The following is a 22,565-nucleotide window of genomic DNA, read 5'->3' on the forward strand; positions in this document are numbered from 1 at the left end:
ATATATATATATATATATATATATATATATATATATATTTATATTTATAAATAATTGCAATAATGTAAACTTTTACAATTAAATGAATCAAAATAGTATACCTAGGAAATATTATTTGTAGTACTCGGACTGGATGGATTTATTTGTCTTAAAATATCCAAAAGTGAGAGCGCTGAGGTATAAATTGATTTATGGGTTCTTTCGCCAACACACAATGTATTACAATGATCACAAAGAAGCCAATTTAGACGCCTATTCAAACTTTATTCATGGGCAAAACCTCAGTATTAGAATTAATGAAGTTATTGACAAGGTTCATTGTCTCTTGCACGAATATCTATTAAAACTGGACAATCTGAGCGACAAGTAAGAAGCTTTATTGACAACATCCGGCCAGACAAATAGAGCAGAAAAAAACACCAACATGTCAAATAAAAACTAAATATCTCAGTTGGAAGTAGCTCCATCGACAGATAAAAATTGTTTAACGGTGGAAATTCAACACGATAAAAAGGTAAATATGCATCTATCGCCGTTAGCTAAACATTAGCTTAGCAAGACAATTTAACGGTGAAGTTCCGTAAATGTTAAAACCAATTTAAATTGTAATTTCTGCATTTGCTGCTAAAAAATATATACTTAGAGCTTGATAACAAAAAAAAATGCTTTTGACAAATGAGACTTAATGAGCTTTTCCTGAAAAACACTTTTTTATGGATCAAGTTTTTTCTTTTTACAAACATTTACTTCCAAATCATTCCCTCCAATTGTGAACATCGGTTGCTTTGGCAACAAGATCGAGGGAAAACAACTGAATTGAATTTTAAACAAGGAAGTCGATTTTTAATTCCAGAGCTAATGTATTCCAGTCCAGGGGTTTACCAACCAGTGGCGCTAGACCCCTACTGAGGGACGCCGGCGATCACCGGGAGGGTCACGAGGCCTTGGCATGGTTTTAGGCAAATGTTTTCTCAAACTAAAATATGGGTTAAAAAATGTGATATTTGGATAATATATAAATTGCAACATAATCCATGAATATATGTTCTAAAAACCACGGAAACTGAACCAATTCTGAAAAAAATGGCCGCCGACCGCTAATTTATACATGGTTAAAATAAAATGTATTGCGCAGATTGGATCGGGTTTGATTTGGGGGACTCTGAGCGAAAAATGGTTGGGAACCCCTGATCTACCCCTGTTCAGGGGTTCCCACTGTGTGGTCCGGGGACCCCCAAGGGGATCCATCAGGTGGTTCCGGGGGGGTCCTCACACACACACACACACACACACACACACAGACACACACACACACACAAAATGATTTATAGTTCAACCTTTAGCCGAACTAACTTTCATTTCCAAGACCTCACAGCCTGTCCAGTAATGGATGTTTGGGTCATAGTTTCACTGTTTTCCCTCTAAGTAGAGTAGAGACACTGAATCAGATCCAATAATAACAATATTGATCTCTGATTTGATCCCTGACACAGAATCTGATCGAATGAAAACTTGATGTGAGAAAATGTTGAGAATCACTGCTTCTACCGTGGATTCTAATCTCAAAAGGATCAAATTAAGTTATTCTGTGGGGCACAGATTACTATTTAGAGGGAAGACCTTTGTTTTTCACCATGGAGACGGAGTGACGTGTTAGCGAAGAGGAGGAGGAGGAGGAAGGGGCTGCATCTGCAGAGAGTCGTAGGTTTCCCTGTTGGCCATGCTCAGGCCCTGCGGAGAGGAGAAAGGTCCTTAAACTACTGGGCGGTTCAGCAGGAGGCAGCGAGTACCATCCTGAGCAGCCTCCCAGCGGATCGAAGAGAGCTGGAGCTAAACAGCAACTATCAGGTTTTCTTCAAAACAAATTTACAATCTCGGGCTCGTGGAGAAGATTTTTTACAGGCAGAAAAGGGCAAAAAAACCAGGAAAAAGCTGCTGAGCGCCTCTTGCCAAGGTGCCATTCACTGTAGCGCTGCCTCTGCCCCAATTGCCTCATGTTACGTACGCCACGTTCAAGTTCGCAGGCAATATCCGATGTTAAGGTGGGGGTGGCTAATTATTTCACTGGGTATGCCAACCAAAGTTTTTCTATTTCTGTTATCTATTCTACTGAACAGTGTGGTATACCCCTTGTGAGGTCAAGCATCCAAGTGAACACATTGATTAAGACTGTCACATTTATTAATAACTGTAATTAACAACATTTCTAGCGTTTGGGCAGCCTACACGCAAAATCATAAATGCAAGCACCGGCATGGACACCTACGGCGGAAATTCGACGCAGGCGTATAATTTACCCTAAAAATATAATAGGAAAATTGAATACATCAAGTCAAAGATCAGGTGAAACACATGAGAGTAAGAAACTATTGACAACGCAAAGTACAAACATAGTCATCTGTGGGAAGGATAAAGAGGTGTGTTGTCTGTCCTGGGTATTAAATATGTATGTCATAAATGCCGTTTTATTGTGAGGTTGAAGTTTTGTAAGCACAAAAGAACATTAAATAGGCTGATGGTTAAACAGCTCATAGTGATGGCAGTGACAATCACAAGTAAAATTTGTGAGCACCACTGCTTTATACTCTGTTTAGGATTACTAAGAACTATTTTAATTCTGCAGAACCCGGTTTAGGGCCACCAGAACCATGTTAATGAGCCACCACACTCACCTGGTAGACTTGTTCATTCTTCCTCTGGCGCTGCAGAGAGAGAGAGATAGGAATCACTACATGTAGTTATTCACATTACCACTAGAGGGAGCGCTAGTCCATCATAACCTAATCAAGATAAACCAGTAACAGCAAATCAGAATCCAACTGGAGTTCTTTACTTATTGTACTTTAGTCTCTGGTTCTTTTGGGAGAATGTTCTTCACAATATTGAGAACACACACATACGCACGCATACACGCACACAAACACACACACACACACACGCACGCACGCACGCACGCACACACACACACACACACACACACACACACACACACACACACACACACACACACACTCACCTCTTTCTTGACAGGAAGTTCATTATAATCATCCTCTTTGCGTTTCTTCAAATCCTGTATCAACGATAAGAAACTTTCACAATCCAACTTCAACAAGGGAATATAGATTTTGTGTATATATATATATATACATATATATATATATATATATATATATATATATATATATATATATATATACACACAAAATCTATATTCCATATAACATTTTCCTTGTTGATATGTCCTTAATCCATAGAGAAACTTTAATATAGAATATAGAGTGTGGTTCTTTAAGGACCATACTTTACTTTAAAACCTGTTTAGGACCACCAAAACCCTTTTTAGGCCCAGTTCCACCCTGTTTAGGACCAGCAGAAACAGTGTTTTGGACTACGAGAACCCTGTTTAAGGGCCAGCAGAACCCTGTGTAGGACCAGCAGAAACAGTGTTTAGGACTACCAGAACCCTGTATAAGGGCCACCAGAACCCTGTTAAGGAACACTAGAACCTTGTTTAAGGGCAACCAGAACCCTGTTTAGGAACACTAGAACCTTGTTTAAGGGATACCAGAACCCTGTTTAGGACCACCACACTCACCTGGTAGACTTGTTCCGTCTTCCTCTGGCGCTGCAGAGAGAGAGAACGTCGATCACTACATAATAACCACTAGAGGGAGCGCTACTCCATCATAACCTTATCAAGATAAACCACAAACAGCAAGTCAGAATCCAACTGGAGTTCTTTACTTATATTGTTCTTTAGTCTCTGGTTCTTCTAGGAAAATGTTCTTCACAATATTGGGAACACACACACACACACACACACACACACACTCACACACTACCACACACACACACACACACACACACACACAAACGCACATGTTCACAAGGGAATTATTATAAATATATGCTGTATATATATAAATATATGCTGTGTATATATATAAATATATACTGTATGTATATATATATATATATATATATATATATATATATATATATATATATATATATATACACACATACACATTTGTGTGTGTGAGACGCACTGTGTAGAACAGTAGAACACGCACACAGACACACACACAAACACACACATACACACACACACACACACACACACACACACACACTCACCCTTCCGCTCTCAGGATCGGCTTTCGCTAACGGAGCATAATTTCCAAGGTCCTGTAATGTAATGATATAATACAATATATTATAATATCACATTATATAAAGAAATATAATATGATATACTATGTATATTGTATATCATATAATGTGATTGATATATTGCAGCATAGTTAATATACTGTGTATAGTGTAATAATAATATCTTACTGTGTTCTTCTTATCTGCTCCTGTGTGGGACCTGAAAAACTGCACAGAAACATTAATGTCAATAAATTGAGTTTTGAGTTTGGCGTCATCTAGTGGCGATTTGTAATACGAAGTCTAGACTGGGAGGATTGGAGAAATAATAGAGTGCTGCAGGGATGAGCCATTTTTCAGGCCAACCCCCGAAGTGGGATTTTTCCAATGGATTTTGGATTATTGCAGAAAATAATCTCTGTGGCAAACCAAAGTTTATGACACTTCCACGTTTTCTTCAACAAGATAATCTCCGCAAATGTACACCACTTTGATGGTTTATGAAGTGTAAATGCAATCGCCAGGGGTAAAAAGCTGACGTTATATATAAAGGAATATATAAATATATATGTATAAACTAACTAGACCACGGTGGCATGACGTCACGTCACCACCACAAAGCTTCCAACTTGTCACTTGGTTTTGCGCGCTGACCTCTACTAAAAACGCCCGGAAAGTTTGAGTTAGAACAGTTTGCAAGAGCACGAGTAGCAACACAACTAGAGGCTGTGAAGACGGACGAGTGAGTAGATACTTTCTGTGTTCAGCGTGATGACGTTTTATGTCCTCGACAACCTCGGTTGTCTCATTTAGCCACTTGTTAGCAACTGCCTTTTTTAAGACAGCTTAAAGCTTAAAAATTCCCGAGTGGGCTATTTACTCACGTATTTTATGTCGTGGAGCAAAACGTGAAAATGTCTCAAGCTTGTGTTAACCACAGACCTTATTTCAGGCATCGAACCAAACATCCATTCAAAAAACCCATTGACCTTCAGACGAGGGAACCGGAAGTTCGAAAACGCTAACCCATTTTAGGACTCCTTCCTGCAGCACTCTATTGAGGCATTCTGAAGGAATTTTGGCTTTGTTTCGTCACGTCGACAAATAAGACACACGTTCAAGTCCCAATTTTTATCTTCAAAGGTCCATGTTCGTCTGATGTTGCCTTGTCGATCTCGATCGTTGATGGATATTTTCCATCGACAAAGTTTACAGTTTTTGACCATATCTCATTTCTCACACCTTGAGGAGTCTGCGATTGTACCATTAGATTTTTTTTGTTTGTTTGTTGTTGTTGCTGTTTCTCAGAAACGTGTCTTTTAAAGAGAACGATAATGACCGGCTCCCTAATCGGAGCCGGCGCTTTATATGATTCAAATCCAGTCCAGTAACATTTCATTTGTGTAAATAATGTTATTTTTGGTGAAAAGACACTTGAATTGAAGTGATGGATGTGCACAAACAACATCCACGGGTGAAAACATTTCATATTTCATTGAAAAAATAAAAATAAAAAATGTGCTTGGGAGCCGGCTCCTACTAAGCTGCAAGAGGCCACGAAAGACAGAGATTTGATTTGATGGGGTGGATATAAAATAAAAGAAAAATAATAGAAGATAGAAATAAGATAGAAATAAAAATAAAATAATATATATATACACGTATATATATATATATATACATACACACTGTATATATATATATATATACACACACACACTGTATGAGAGCCATAAGAGCCAGCTCTTTATAAGCAAGTCAAAAGATCAGACTCATTGATAAGGACTCTAAAAAAGGGAAGCTATTTATTTTTAAATAAAATGCAAGCATGAACGTTAACTTTAGCAGCCTTCATCACTGCAAGGAAACAAATCTAGCAAAACGAGCAAATTATTATGGGATGTTGACGATTCCTCCCCGATGAAGCGCTCGACACACTCCGACCCAAACACATTTTGACAGAAACAGAAACCGAACCTTCTCCTTGATGAAGAGACCGGTGACGATGACGCCGTAGAGCGCCAGGAAGCCGTCCAGGATGAAGCACAGCTTGGGGTCGTACACGTTGATTACCTGTGCTGGAGGAGGAGGGGTCAGAGGTCGAAACGGTCAGGTCCATTCATTACCGCGGCAAAACAAAATCGGTTCCAACTGAACTGATTCTGATCAAACGTCAGAGAACCTAAGTGTGAAAACTGTTCAAGATATGTAACATTCCATGATAATAAATGACAAATATTATATTGAATGTTGACCGAAGGTGGTAAGTTTGTTCTCCAGATGGTCATATTTTATTTAATTATTACTAGTATTATGACCAAAACAGAGACTTACTGACTGATATCCGTCAGCAAATTCAGCATTTTAAACAAGATTTTAAATATGATACACGATGTTGTTGTTTTTTTATCATAAAGCAGGATTTAATTGTACATTAAATGCTGATTTCATGTATTTTATGTATTTTTTGTTGTATGAAGCCAACATGACATCCAATTTTATTCAGATATCTGCGAGAGGTCAAGGGACCCGTTTGAAAACGGTCATGCTCATTTACTTTTGTCAGAAAAGATCGCCGATTTGGAGCTATGTTACGCCCGCTTCCCAGCGAACTAGCATGACATGGTTTACAGCCGACGAGCTCGTCAAACACGGGCCGCGTGTCTTTCTCATGGCGCCTCCCCTTGCGGCTGCCTGCGCGAGCACCTTATGTCGATTACGCACTTTTTTTTTTTTTTTTGTATTTTTTGAGCTTATAGAGCTTATTGTGCGTAATCAGCAGGTGTCATGACCTTTCACTGCATATATGTATGACCGTATGTATATGATTGTGACAAATAATCTCTTGAACTTGAACTTGAACATCAGCACGCTACCAGGAGGAGCTGGGGATCAAACCGGCAAGCTTCCGCTTACTGAGCTACTGCCCCCAAATAATAAATAAGGCCGTACTCAGAGGGCTGGGTATTAACCTCTTTATTGTTTTATAATCTAAGGATAGCCTCGTTCGTCTCCAGCAACCTTTACTCCGTCACAGCTCTCAACCTCCGTATTTTCTATACAATCTCAATAAGCTCTCTGTATATTCTCGAGGTTCAAGTCCATGTAGTGGTGCAAGACTCGCCAAAGATGCGTTTTCGGGCGTCGTGAGTCACTCTGATAAAAGCGTTGATGTTTGCCACTCGGTAACTGCAGTGACTCACAGGCTGAGCGGTGAACTGGGACTCGAATCTCGAAACGAAAAGACCCAAGAGCCCTGAGTCACGCATCCTCCCCAACCAGAGGCAATGACTCCCGAAGCGCATCGCCAACGAGGATCCGTGAGACGCGGAACACGAAACGCGCAAAACACACCAACTGATTTAAACGAACAAAGAGTTCAACAAAACGTATTCCTGGGTGACTCCTAAAGAGCCGAATCTTCAAAGAGAGCCAAACTTTTCATCACTGGGTCTGTGGGCTTAAAATAATATTTCAAAATGAAAACCAATAGGGAAATGAATAAGGAAGAGAACAAACAAAGGGGATTATTTAATGTTTTTTTGTTTTGCGAGTATTGAAAACAATATTTTACTGTTTTAATCGTCCATTTAATTAATTGTTTTACAAACACTTTTTAAAAGCATTTCAATTATTCCTTTCGTAAATCCAACTATAAATGGAATCTGGACTTTCTGCCTTTACCTCGTCCACTCTGTAATTCTCATCGCTCTCTTAGCCACGCTGAGCGAGAGAGACACCTTGTTTTTTTGTTCTCAACATTGACACCTGTGGTCTGACTTGTGGTAAGAGATGAAACTCCCATGATGCATTTCTGCCTCCAACGGCACCAAACACACAGACATGTGTGTTAAGAAAAGATAAATAAAAGTTAAATAAAGAAAAGATAAACTATAACTATTAATAAAAGAAAGATAGAGACAATATTTCGTCTGGGATTTTGGTTGCCGTGATATTGCGATATACTTAAAATCGACAACCCACAAAATATGTCAAAAATTGTGTTGTGACAATTGATTTTGCCATTATCACCAGGGCTACACGTAAGCATTACTTTTAACCAGTGTCTCGCTTTGCAAAACATCAGAAACATGTACAGTAGAAGTGTGCAAAACCTCAGGAATATGTAGAAGTGTGCAAAAATATAGAAGTGTGCAAAACCTCAGAAACATGCAGAAGTGTGCAATAATTTAGAAGTGTGCAAAACATCAGAAACATGTAAAAGTGTACAGGAGCCCTATTGCACAGCAATAGGGGGCTTTTGTCAATGAAAGACTGACGTCAGTGGTGTGTGGATGGATGTCATGGATCTGCCACACTCACAGACAAGATTAATAAAATGTGTATTTAGGGTAGTCCCGACATGCCGTAGTCCAAGTTTGATCCAGTTTGGTCCGTTATTGTGGAATAATTTAGTAAAAACTGTATATTTTATTAAGGCACAACGTGCACACATGTGCAAATGACGACATGTATTGGTCACATGATAGCATTGCAGTCTAGTGAATGGTCAACAAGATGGCACCACGCACAGCACACATGCGCACGTTCAGGGAGTTCACAGATCACAGGATAGCACTGCATTCCAGTGACATACAGATCTAATCGCGACTGGACTTTAACTAAAGGAATACAGGATACAAACTCTTAACCATATGAAGTGACAAAGTGACAGGTATTATTTTATTACTATTAAACTTTATTATGTTTGAAAAAACGATGTTAAAGTATTACCAGAAGACAATTGGATTAAACAAAGCGCAGCGTATTAAACGTCATGAATATATACGCTTCTGAGGACAACTGACACGCACCAGATTAAGTTCTACAAAATAAAAACCCAATAACACAACTGTCGGAATTTATAGACATTCCAGTGATATCAATGTTTACAAACCTCCAGAATTATAATTACTGGTAACAATAACCATAAGCAATTACATAATACAAGGAATATGTATTTATTGTGTATGTGTTTTGAAATATTTTCATTATTTTTGTGTTTTTGAGTTCCGTTCCAGGTGTCTCAAAGAAGCCCAAATTCCAAGGCAGCAAAGAAATGATGGACAGAACGTGGTGCTTTGGAGGTCAGCCACTCTCCTCTTAAAAAACTAAAATACTTTCTGAAACCACTGAACAAAACTCTGGACATAACTCTCAAGTAAGGACTGCAAAAAACTCTGAAAACACCACTGGAAAAACGCCTACAGAAGATGCTGCAAAATCGGACAACATTTAATACAGATTTAAAGTTCCTTTAAATAAACCTGTTGATTCTCCACACATCTCGGTGTTAGGAGGCTCATTTCATCAGGATGATGCACGGTTTGGACTCCAGGAACAAGCAGGATGCAGCTATCAGTTTGACACCAGTACTGTACTTAAGAGCAAGACCCAAAATGTTTTGACATGGACAGTACGTGACCTGGATGGTGTTTTGATGGAAGGAACTAGCCTCGATCAGGTCATGTCTGGTAGAATAAAAGACAATCTTTTAGGAAGAGATTATATTCCATACCTTCTGTCAGACAACATTTGCATTTATGTATGCTGAAGCGGTGTCTGGCTGTATTGACGTTGAAAATTAGGACTTTGCATTAGGGAATAAAGCCATGCCAATTGGTAAAGCCATTCAGAGATCACTGGTAAATGATGACACATGCTTATTAACAATAATTGGCAATACATGTGAAATAATTGAGCAAGGATCATGGTATACAGTAATAGATTGACACACATGCAGCACAGTTGGAAATTTGCAGTATGACTCAGCCAGCAGCTTTGTAGCTTATTACAACATCATGGACTCTGTTTACAGGCATTTCTGTAATGCTGCACATTCATTTAATGGAAGCCAACCACTATTTGAAATCACTGGACTAAAAGCACATATTTTTGACATAAAACGACACCAGCAAGTGAGTGGATAATGTACAGCAATCCAGTAGAAAATAAATCTGCCAAGGACAACCACACCACCCCATGGATTTCAAAGGCCAAGATGAGAAATCTCAATATGTGCTAAATGTTGCTGATAGAATTAGCCATATAACAAATTCTAATATATCTGATGTTATTGCAGTCAATACATTGGAAAATACAAACTATCAATGAATCAATTATTTTATCAAAAGAAAAAAGAAAAAAAGTACAATCCCTGATGTGCAATCTGTCGAAATATGTGCAATAAGCTCAGTACTCTGATTCCTATTTATGGTGTTTTTTTCTATATATTGTTTATAGTGCTTACTCTGATATGCTCTATATTTTCCGCTGTCACTTTTTGCTGCTGTAACTATGCAAATTTCCCCGTGGTAGGACTAATAAAGGTTTATCTTATCTTATCTTATCTTACCAATTCCTCCCTTTAACTCAATAAAAACAATTTTGAATATAATTCATTCCAATAAGAGCAGTCACATACATAAAGCAATTTTAATGGGTGACCATTGTGAAACAAAAGAAAAAATACAAACTTTTATATAAAAATGTAATACAAGGAACATGTATTTATTGTTTATGTATTTTGTGACTACTTTTCATTATTTTTGTGCTTTACGTGCAACCCATTATACACAATTTATTTAATTATATATCCTCCACAATCAAAGTCAGTTACCTTAATTTATTTATTTATTGGTTTATAAAATACATTATTGTGAAGGCAGTTTTCTGTTGACTTACAAAGTGGCATACCATGCTGCAACGAATGAACTTCTGCAGTCACAAAACGGAGAACCAAAGCACACCCATCCATTGAACTTTAAAGGGCTGATTACCCTGGACCTGAGTTCCCATATTGGTGCCAGCAGCATGTTGGACCTCTAATAATAATTAATAACCCAATTGTTATCGTTTGGATTTTTATAATTTTCCTCTGAATTTTTTGGGCTAAAACTGTCTGGATCAGAACCACCGCAGACGCTATGGACATGGATGAGGTGTCGTTAGAACCGGGACGGCGCCAACATCTCGCGGTTCAAGTTTCATCCGAATCGATCCACATACAGAGCGGAATTTGACCCAAAGTAGCAGAACGTTCAAAAAGTATCGATCCAGTAATGGAACGAGATGAGTTTTGGAATAAGGCGCTTTGTGACATCATCATACTATTTACTATAAATGTGCAAGTTATGGGTCAGAATGTCTATTCACGTCGTGCGTGGTGTATAGTGTAGACTCCATCACTCTGTAGCAGTTAGAGATCACAAACTAGATGTGTGTGTGTGTGTGTGTGTGTGTGTGTGTGTGTGTGTGTGTGTGTGTGTGTGTGTGTGTGTGTGTGTGTGTGTGTGTGTGTGTGTGTGTGTGTGTGTGTGTGCGTGTGTGTGTGTACCGTCTTATCTGGTTGATGTCGGTAAGGCCGTTCGATTTATATTTTCTCTTTGGTCTTTTTGTAAATGTAGACAAATGTATTCCGACATAACCCCGTGTTGGGTGTGGTGTTGTGGTCCTCCTTACTTTGCCGGATTTGCGAAAAAAGACGAGGAAGCATGAATCCACAGAAGGTCTGCATCGCCCGATCGTGGGAAAGAATGATGCGTTCATGTACGAGGAACACGTCGGAAAACTAAAACCCAGAAAATTGTGATTACTCACAGAAAGACGTCAACTTTTTTCGGATTTAGTGGAACCGCAACCTATCGGAAATGTAATCCACAGAAAGGCGTCACCATTAATTTAATGTAAATTTGCTTTGCTTCGTAAGCTTCCCTAAGTAAGTCATTATTGCACCACACGACAACTTCCGTCACTCAGACTCCACAGTTAAATACACAAACAACATGGTGAGTTCTAACATTGCCAAGGTTTGTCAAAAACAGATGGTTGTTTTAAAGAAACTTCACATACATGCAGTTTCCTACACCTTTTTCTGGAACATATCCAAGAGATCAAACATACAAGTCATAGATAATGAAACTGACATGAAACTCCGAGAGGAGGAACTGTTAGAGATAGTGGACATAATAACATCGACTAGTTTGACAAACAAACATGTATGCCTCAAGTGTGGGGGGAGTCAGGAAAGGTTCAACACTGACCACGACAACCACACTTGCCAAGGTCGTAATAGATTCCAACTCAAGGGTAAATACAACTGCAACATTAGTGGCACTCTGGAAATTACAAATGATGCAGTGCACCCTAACCTGGATGTTACAGTAACTATTACAATGTCTGTCATACACCGTTACCTGGTAAAATACACAATTACCAACTTAATGACAGACATTTCAGCCACCCAACGACAATTTGTTCCAGGTGGCTACTTCCGAGTCACCTACACCAACAACAATATGGTGACTGATATTACAAAAGTAAAAAAATGGTAAAAACAGAAAATTGAGGTGAATAATTTCTTTTCTTTTTTTACCTTTGTTCAGATGGCCTTGTTTTTGTATTACATATATTACAAATGTCGCGCTGTTTTTGTAAAAATTAGGTCCCCAAACATTGTCTTTTTGTGTTAATCTCTACAAATAACACAATGTTTATAAACACAGTTTTATTTGAAAATGTAATACAAGTTGTACATTTGTTTACTCTTTATTTCGAAATGACTGAAGATTGCCATTTTAATAACACACTTTTGTTAAATGTTGTGTGATCTTTATAAACACTGTGATATTTAGTTTGATTGTTTTGTCCGGATGTTTTGGACAACTGTTTCATAAAACAATTATCTGTCTTGTCACCTCTTCTCCCAATTACCCAATGCACTCGTTTTCATCAATGTAAAATCAGTAAAAGAAACAGAAAGAAAGTAAAAAACACCTGGCAAGCACTGGCAGCACACTAATGCACAGTGGTTAAACAACACTGCTCTGAAGTCTAAAGCATCACTGTGTGGAGCTTTTATCTTCTGGACTCTGTGGTTTGAAGGTTTGATCTGACAGGAAGTCATGGTTTCCTATAACACACACACACACACACACACACACACACACACACACACACACACACACACACACACACACACACACACACACACACACACACACACACACACACACACACACACACACACACGCCTAGGTTCTGATATACACTGCCACATTTCATTAATCCAATGATGTGATCAAAAACAATAAAGTAATAACCAAAAAATATAATAATAACATACCATCAATAATGATATAAAGTACATAAACCAATAATGTGATAAAAAAAAAGCTAATAAAGTAAAAAGAAAATAGCTATGTCTAACTATTAACTCGCTAACACACAAACGCAACATGCAAAGCCTTAGTTTAAAGTAACCCATTACATGAAGGAAAATGTTATATTTATCCATTTTTATATGAGAATTTTATTTGTAAATCTGTTAAGAAAGGGATAATGTACAGCCAGGCGGTCATAATCACAATATAACCCCTGACTATTATTGAGAGATAACAACTGGCTGCACATTAATGTGCTTATTACACGTCTACTTAGTAAATAAAAGAATACACTGAGACAGAATATTGATTTGAAATGTTTTTATAACTAATATGTCTAGTCACAACAACATAACTAATAATGTAGCCAACAACGTGGTGAACTATTCACCTACTTTTAACAAACCTATTTACGGTTATTAATATTAAACAGGACATTTCCTCGTTCATCCCCCTTAAGTCTTCCATTGTAGTTTCTATGAAGTGCCACCAGATGGCGCCACTAGCTGGTGCTAGCGTTAGAATTTAGGCGGAGGGTTGCGAGCGATGTCAAAACCAGGCGGGGAAGAAGTTTCCTGTGGCAACGGTTGTTATTAACAGATCAGCTGTGGTTGTTCAGAAATAACTGACGGCTGGCTGCAGCTATCGACCAATCAAAATCCAGTATTCCGTGGAGCCACAGTGCAGTAATGCTATTTATTCCTATAGAAGGGTTAGCTGTAATTGGGAAATACAGTCATTTAATGTAACGTTATGTAACCCTAAGTAAAATATTATGGATCAATGACATTAATTGATAACTCTTTGTTCTCATTTCAGTTCGTTGCCCAACAGCCAAACTCAAATTATTTGGCCTAATCTGCTTTATTTCTAAAGATGACCTAAATGATGGTCTATCAAGTAGACAGTAACTTACTTTCACAGAGTATTTTGTATTATTGCTATCTGTAAAAAAGTATATACGTATATCTGCGTAGATAAGCAGGGGATAACACCCACCCATTATCGTAAAAGAACTCCGGACAGGGTGACCAGGTCTTGTGGCACCTAAGGAGGTAATTTAGTGATGATGAGCGTCTGGCTGGACGTTATCCTGTTTATTACACACTACTTACGAAACACAATATTAAACCGAGACGGAATATTGATGTGAAATGATTTTATAGCTAGTATCTTCATTGTTAACAGATCAGGTATCGACCAATCAGAGCCACAGTGGAATAATAATGTATCAGAGGTTGAGTTTGAGAGTTTTATTTTGTTTTTTTTTAGGAAATGTGATCATGTGTAAATGTTTACTGTAACATCTGACGTCGTTTTCTGATCAGCAGATGAGTGTTTCCAGGCACCACAGATGGACGAGTGGGAGTCTTCACCTCCACAACGCACTGCTCTCATCTGTTTTCATTTATTCACATCATTCTTTGAAGCACTACAGTGTTTATCCCCGTGGGTTGCTCTTTCTTCTTTTCTTGTTCTTTATTTCAGGATTGTTTCCCTGTTTACTGTTTATTTTTAGGCTTATTTTCTCTTGTTTACTGTTAATTCAATTTGTATATTGCCAGATTTTTCTTGTTTTGTTTCGTTTTTTGGGGGATTATTTTCAGGTTTTTTTTAGGTTAAGCTTTATTTTTCTGGTTTATTGTGGGGTTTTTTTTGGGGGGGGGGGGGGTGTTATTGTATGTTTCTATTTATTTTAGGGTTCTTCTGTTTTCTTTTCTGTTAATTGTAGGATTTTTTTTTCTTTTGTTTGGTTTTATGATTATCTTGTCTATTGTTTTTTGGGATTTTGTTGATTGCTTGTTTCAGGATTCTTTTTCTGGTTCATTCTCTATTTTTAGGTCTATTTTTCTTGTTTTCTGTAAAACCTTGAGGTTTATTGCATATTGTCAATTTTTTTGTTAATTCTCAGGTTGATTGTGTATTGCCAATTATTCTACTTTTGTAACTTATTTTTAGTGTTTATTGGATATTGCCAATTTATTTATATTTTTTATTCTTATTACTTTTTTATTTCCTATTTGTTTTTTAATATGAGCTTCTGTTACATCCCATCTTGTTACATATACTTATGCTTATATCCACTTCCAATAGAGTTCCATCTGCTTTAATCCGCAACAACAGGAAACATCCAATCTCCACCAGAACGTGGTTAGAGTTTGAACGGTGGTTTTTCCACTCATTTGCACAAGTTTTTGAAATCCATCAGATTTTTTTTACCGGAGTTTAACAACATAAAATATAGTTAATCTGTGTTTTACATCTTCACTTCCATCTGCTTTGAGTCTGTAAAAAATCCTACTAATACCATCTTAAAATGGCACCAAACTTGTTACGACTCAGAGCATCATTTCTAGCAAAACTACAAGTACAAGTACTAATATGATTAGAAGTAGTACTGCTGCTACTACAACCATGTAGCAATGTTACAACTAATACCACTGCTACAGTAATATAAGCCTGTATTTTCAAATGATATTATACATTTTTTATCTAATAGTTAACAACAGGTATTGATGATAGTAAACATAATAGTCTCAGATTTGTATATATACACACACATAGATATACAGTATGTATATTATGTATATGTGTACATTACAGTATGTACATATAGACATACTAAACATCTGAGAATCATGTTTACTATCATAGATATAAAATATGTATGAATAATTTTGCTGCGTCAGGGTTACATGAAGCCTTTCATATTTAAACATTTGTAATTTGATTGTTGGTTAAAGAGTACTGTAGTCAAAGAGTTACTGTACTTTGAAAACTGTCTTTACGTGTTTCACTTCAACTTTATAATGCTCTCATTGAAGAGTTGCTTATGAAGCACCATAAAGTGTCATGTAACATTAAGTTTCATAACTGCGACATAAAACATTTTTATGAATCTTTATGACGTCAGGTGTCATAAGACATACATTTACCCAAACACCCACAGATACAGGATTTTTGACAGTGTCAATGGAACAAATTAAGACAATAGATTCTTCTACTCTACCTCTATTCTACTCTCCCTCTACTCTACTGCTACCCTTCATCTACCCTTCTCTATCTTTATATCTACTCTACCTCTACTTCTACTGTACTCTACCTCTACTTCTACTCTTCCTCTACTCTACCTCTACTCTACTTCTACTGTACTCTACCTCTACTATACCTCTGTTCTACCTCTATTCTACCTCTACTCCACTCTACCTCTATATCTACCTCTACTCTACTTCTACTTCTACATTACCTCTACTGAACTGTACTGTACCTCTACCTCTACTCGATCTCTACCTCTACTCTACTGCTACCCTTCATCTACCCTTCTCTACCGTTATATCTACTCTACCTCTACTTTTACTGTACTCCACCTCTACCTCTACTTCTACTCTTCCTCTACTGTACCTCTACTCTATATCTACCTCTATCTCTACTCTACCACTACCTCTACTGTACTCCACCTCTACTTCTACTCTTGCTCTACTGTACTCTACCTCTACTATACCTCTATTCTACCTCTACTATACCTCTTCTTTACTTCTACTCTACCTGTACCCCTAAACGACCTTTACCGCTAATTTACCTCGACTGTACTCTACCTCTACTCTACCTCCTTTCTACCTCTAAACTCCCTCCTTTCACTCTACCTTTACTCTATTTTACTCTACTACTACTGCACCGCACCTCTACTCTACCTCTATTCTACTCTACATCTCCTTCTACTGTACTCCACCTCTACCTCTACTTCTACTCTTCCTCTACTCTACCTCTACTGTACTATACCTCTACTAGGCCTCTATTGTACCTCTACTCTACTCTACCTCTACTTTACCTACACTCTTCCTCTACTCTACTTCTACTCTACTATACCTCTATCTCCACTCAACCTCTACTGTACTCCACCTCTACCTCTACTCTTCCTCTATTCTACCTCTACTCTACCTTTATATCTACTCTACCTCTACTGTATTGTACCTCTACCTCTACTATACTTCTATCTCTTATCTACCTCTACTGTACTCTACCTCTAAACTACCTCCTTCCACTCTACCTCTACTCTACCTCTATTTAACTCTACTCTACCTCTACTACTACTCTAGTTCACCTCTACTCTACCTCTACTTCTACTCTACCTATACTTCTATGCTACCTCTACTCTACCTTTACTGTACTCTACCTTTACCTCTACTGTATCCCTACTCTACCTCTTCTCTACCCTACCTCTATGTATACCTCTACTCTACCTCTACTTCTACTCCATCTCTACCAGAGATAGAGGAAGAGAATGAGGTACAGTAGAGTTACTGTACCTTTTTCTCTACTTCTATCTCTACCTCTACATCTACACTACCTCTACTCTGCCTCAATTTCTACTCTAACTCTACTCTTCTCTATCTCTACTCTACTTGTACTCTACTTGTACTCTACCTCTACTGTACTCTACATCTACTCTATCTCCACATCTACCTCTACATCTGCTCTACCTCTACCTGTACCCTACCTTCTATCTACTCTATCTATCTACTGTTTTTTGTTTGTTTTATCATTATCTTTCTTGTTTATTGTTTTTTGGGATTTTATTGATTGCTTATTTCAGGATTAATTTTCTGGTTCGTTCTCTATTTTAAGGAAAATGTTCTTGTTTTCTGTAAAACCTTTAGGTTGATTGCATTTTGCCAATTATTCTACTTTTGTAATTTGTTTTTAAGGTTCATTGGATATTGTCAATTTATTTATATTTTTTATTCTTATTACTTTTTTTAATTTCCTATGTGTTTTTAATATGAGCTTTTGTTACATCCCTCTACCTCAACTCTACCTCTATTCCATCTCTACCAGAGATAGAGGAAGAGAGCCTGGTACAGTAGAGAGGTAGAGATAGAGGAAGAGAAAGAGGTTCTTACTGAACCTACCTCTACTCTTCTCTACCTCTATATCTACTCTACCTGTACTCTACCTCTACTGTACTCTACATCTACTCTACCTCTATTCTACTCTACCTCTATTTTACTCTTCTCTACCTCTGCGCTACCACTAATAGGAGCCTTTCTGTGTGGAGTTTGCATGTTCTCCCCGTGCTCACATGGGGTTTCCTCCACCTCACGTCAGTAAGGACCCCCCCCAAAAACATGCACCCATCATCGTCTGACCAGCGATGGACACTTATCACCTGGTCCCCGGGCGCGTCCACGTATGCTGCCCACTGCTCCTGGCTGTGCCCCCGGAGGAAGGACAAGCCAGGATGGGTCAAATTCAGAGGATCCATTTCACCGGCCACCATCCAAAGCATGTGCATGTGTGTGTGTGTGTGTGTGTGTGCAAGCATGTGTTGTAGTGTGGTGTGTTGCGTGACAAATAAAGACTGTTTCTTCTTCTTCTTCTTCTTTCTACTCTACCTCTACTTCTACTCTATCCGCGCTCTACTCTTCCGCTATCTCTACTCCTTCTACTCTACCTGTTCTGCTACTCTAGCTCCACTTGTCTCTACTCTACCTATACACTACCTCCTTCCACTCTACCTCTACTCTACCTCTATTTTACTCTACTTTACATCTACCACTACTCTACCTCTACTCTACCTCTATTTTACTCTACTTTACATCTACCACTACTCTACCTCTACTCTACCTCAATGCTACCTCTAATCTACCTCCTTCTACTCTACCTCTGTTCTACCTGTTCTGTTACTCTAGCTCCACTTGTCTCTCCTCTACTCTACCTCTACCTCCTTCCACTCTACCCATACTCTACCTCTAGTCTACCTCCCTCTGCTCTACCTGTACCTGCCTCGACATCACCTGTAACTCTGCTCTGCCTCTACTCTAGTGAAGCATTAGCTTTCAAATCAGCTGCTTCAACTGTTTGTTTACATTCTCAAAATAAGTAGTACAAAAAAATGATCTTTTTAGGTTAACACACAGAGGAGGGTGTGCATGTGTGTGTGTGTGTGTGTGTGTGTGTGTGTGCGTTTGCGTGTGCATGTGTGTGTATGTGTGTGTAGTGTGTGTGGGTGTGTGGGTGTGTGGTTGAACACCTGGTGTAAAGGGAGTTTGCTGTGTTCTCTCCTTGATCTCTCTTTACATCCATCTATCTATCTATCTATCAAAGATGGCAGCCCAGCAGGGAAGGGCGTTTCTGCGGCAGCAGGAATCGAACCAGCGACCCGCTGCCGTCACAGCAAAACGAGAACCTCGTCCAACACATATGCTGCTCGATACAGAAATGTCTTGTCGTAATAACCACAGGGAATTCAATTCAAAATATAAATAACAAATATACTGTGTATGGATATAAAACACAATATTTTATTTACTACTCAAAGTCCCAATGTTAGAGAATCCAGCTGAGGTTCATCATATTTACGTATATCATAAAGTAAAAAATAATCTTTTTAGAATTAAAACAGACTTTTAATAATTGTGAGTTATGAGTCACATTGTGATTTATGGTTAAATATTTTTATCACTTATTTACAATAAATATGACGACAAACTCATATTTATCGTAAATTATCCGTGAGTGCAGTCTACGAACACTGTCGAGAAAACACTTTCAAAAATGTTTTTTAAATATTATTTCATCCCAATCAGACTAGACTATGGTTCAAATCCGACACGTGGTTACCACAGCCACAGCCTGTCTCTGAGTTAGCTAAAAAAAAAGTAATTGCAATTGAAAGCGTAATTAGAGGCAATTGCATGGATTTGAATGTCAACAATTACAGCAGTTTCAAAAGTAACAAATTACTCTGAGTAAGACTGTGACTCTAATGTCTAATGTACAATGAAGGGTTGCACCTGTGTCAAAAGTAACTACTACTCCGAGTACTTTCAGAGTATTTTTACTCATACCTAAGCTCTTACATGATAGGTTCCCAAACGACAACATTTTTAATCATCAGGAAATTCCAGAAAAATCCTGGAACCGTGTCTCAATGAGTTGAAGTAAATATTCTTGATTTAACTAAACAATGTACAAACCTAAAAGTTAAATCAAACCAAATAGAAACTCCAGTCCCATCAATACTTTTAATTAATAATGAATGACTATATTTGGTGAGTAAAAGCACTCTTCTTCCCTCTGGATTTGTCAACGGAGACTGATGTCCTGAGAATTGAGCTGGGGTCAAGAGCAGTGTGTGTGTGTGTGTGTGTGTGTGTGTTGCGCCCTACCTGAGCAAGGAACCAAGCAGATCAGAACCAGAACTGCGACCATTCCTCGACCGGCGGCCATCTTGACGTTCACAACCAAACTGAGTCTCTGTTTCTTTCTCTCTGTATCTCCGTCTCTCTCTCTCGCTCTCTTCACTCAAGAGACAGGATGTGGTGTAGCGCCGGTGTATAAGGTCACACACACACACACACACACACACACACACAGCTTTTCGCATGTGTGTGTAGATAGATAAAGGCTCTATGAAGACGGTAAAATGGCTGATCTGGAAAGTGATGTTTGTTGTTTCAACGTGTTTCCACTCTGTGCGTTATTATGTAATAACAATGTGTGAAAAGGATGATTTGGCGTATTTAATTAAATTGAATTAAATTGAATTAAATGTAATCATTTTAACCTTAACGTGGAGGATAAATGTTGCCTAAAGATTCAAGAGATTATTTGTCACATACATATACATACGGTCATACATATATGCAGTGAAATGTCATGACACCTGGTGATTACGCACAATAAGCTCTAAAAATACAAAAAATAATAGAATGCGTGTAACCGACACGAGGTGCTCACGCAGGCGGCCACAAGGGGCGGCGCCACAATCGCGATTCTGGGTTCTATAATTATATAATGGGATTAATTGTCTGTTGTATTATATATACATTATATTGAATCTTGAATCTTTAAATCCTCCTAAATGAAACTTACCTTGACTTACCTCCAGTACTTACCTCACAGAGTAGAAGTCCTGGAATGTCACAAAGCGTAGACAACAGCTTAGATATATGTTAAATGAGTTAAGTATGCATGTAGTTTACAGAGTGGAGGGCGTCGTTTACTGATTGTAAGGTGTGGTTTACACGGTTTATAGTTTATGATCTCTAGGGTGGTTAACAGGATGTACAGTAGATTACAAACTCTACAGTGCAGTTAATAGACTGTAAGGTGTAGTCCACAAACTCTAGGGTGTAGTTTGCAGACTGGGAGGTGTAGTTTACAAACGACAGGGTGTGGTTTACAGAATGTAGGGTGTAGTTTACAGCTTAGAGTTTGCAGACAAGGTTTAATTAACAGACGGTAAGGCGTATTTTACAGGGTGTAGTTTACAGCTTAGAGTTTCCAGACAACAAGGTGTCGTTAACAGACGGTAAGGCATATTTTACAGGGTGTAGTTTACAGCTTAGAGTTTCCAGACAACAAGGTGTCGTTAACAGACGGTAAGGCATATTTTACAGGGTGTAGTTTACAGACTGCAGGCCTAGGCAGATTATGACACAATGGGCACAGACGCCCTTCTAAGGGCCCTAAGGTGTGGGGATGTTGTGGCTGAGCAGCCACACCTGACCTGGATCGAGGTGATTGGGATTGGAGTGGCTGCATACCTGTTGCTCGTTGGTTGGCCTTATTAGCAACAGGTTAAAACCCCCATCCCCACACACACTCAGGAAAGGAGCCCGTGTCATGACATGTGCTCCTGGCTAATTCCGACGGGCCCACTCTCTATAATAAACTGGTGTTTACAACCCACCCTCTTCTGTGTCTCTGTGCTGGAGGGCCCTGAAAACACCACTCGGTGGCGTGTGGTAGGAGAACTGCCACAGGCCCCATGCCCCAATGGCAACATCAAGCGTCTCTATTTTGAAACTTTTGTCTTCAGTAAAGCTCAACATCCTGCTCTCCAACCTCATCAGCAAATGTTCAGCATTTCTTTCTCCGATAGTCATCATGTCTGTAAGTCTGGCTAACCCTGGGTATACTGAAAGCGTCCGTCAAAGCTGTCAAAAAAGTCTGTCTGCACAGCCACAATCATGTAAGGGTTTGAATGTCCTAACTGCAGCATGAAGCTCTATATAACTTCATTTTCTTTAGTTTCCTATATAATATATTTTCAAGCATATTACTTGGCATCGTCTGTTTGTCCACGGCAGTTTGCCAAATCGAATTCCAGCTTTCCCCTGAAGATAGATCACCACATAGCTTGTTTTGCCTACAAAAACATATCAAAAAATTCTAAATGCTTCACCAGCCATGACCTAATAGCCTGCACTGCCCCAAAATCAACTTAATGGTCACAGTTGCTGGTCT

The 22,565-nt window shown here is 38.5% G+C and overlaps 1 protein-coding gene across 1 annotated transcript; it reads right to left on the reverse strand.

Moving 5' to 3' along the window:
* Window positions 1–354: 354 nt before the first annotated feature.
* Window positions 355–20,572, reverse strand: cd247 (CD247 molecule). Its single transcript, XM_080024432.1, has 8 exons — window positions 20,483–20,572; window positions 6,130–6,230; window positions 4,342–4,380; window positions 4,138–4,188; window positions 3,596–3,625; window positions 3,017–3,070; window positions 2,673–2,702; window positions 355–1,731 (listed from the first exon to the last, which is right to left on the reverse strand). Exons 1-8 carry the CDS (start codon window positions 20,541–20,543, stop codon window positions 1,654–1,656), a joined length of 444 nt encoding a protein of 147 aa, XP_079880558.1. The 5' UTR covers window positions 20,544–20,572; the 3' UTR covers window positions 355–1,653.
* Window positions 20,573–22,565: the final 1,993 nt, after the last annotated feature.

Source organism: Zeus faber, assembly GCF_960531495.2.
Source record: "Zeus faber genome assembly, chromosome: 2".
NCBI classification, from domain to species: domain Eukaryota; kingdom Metazoa; phylum Chordata; class Actinopteri; order Zeiformes; family Zeidae; genus Zeus; species Zeus faber.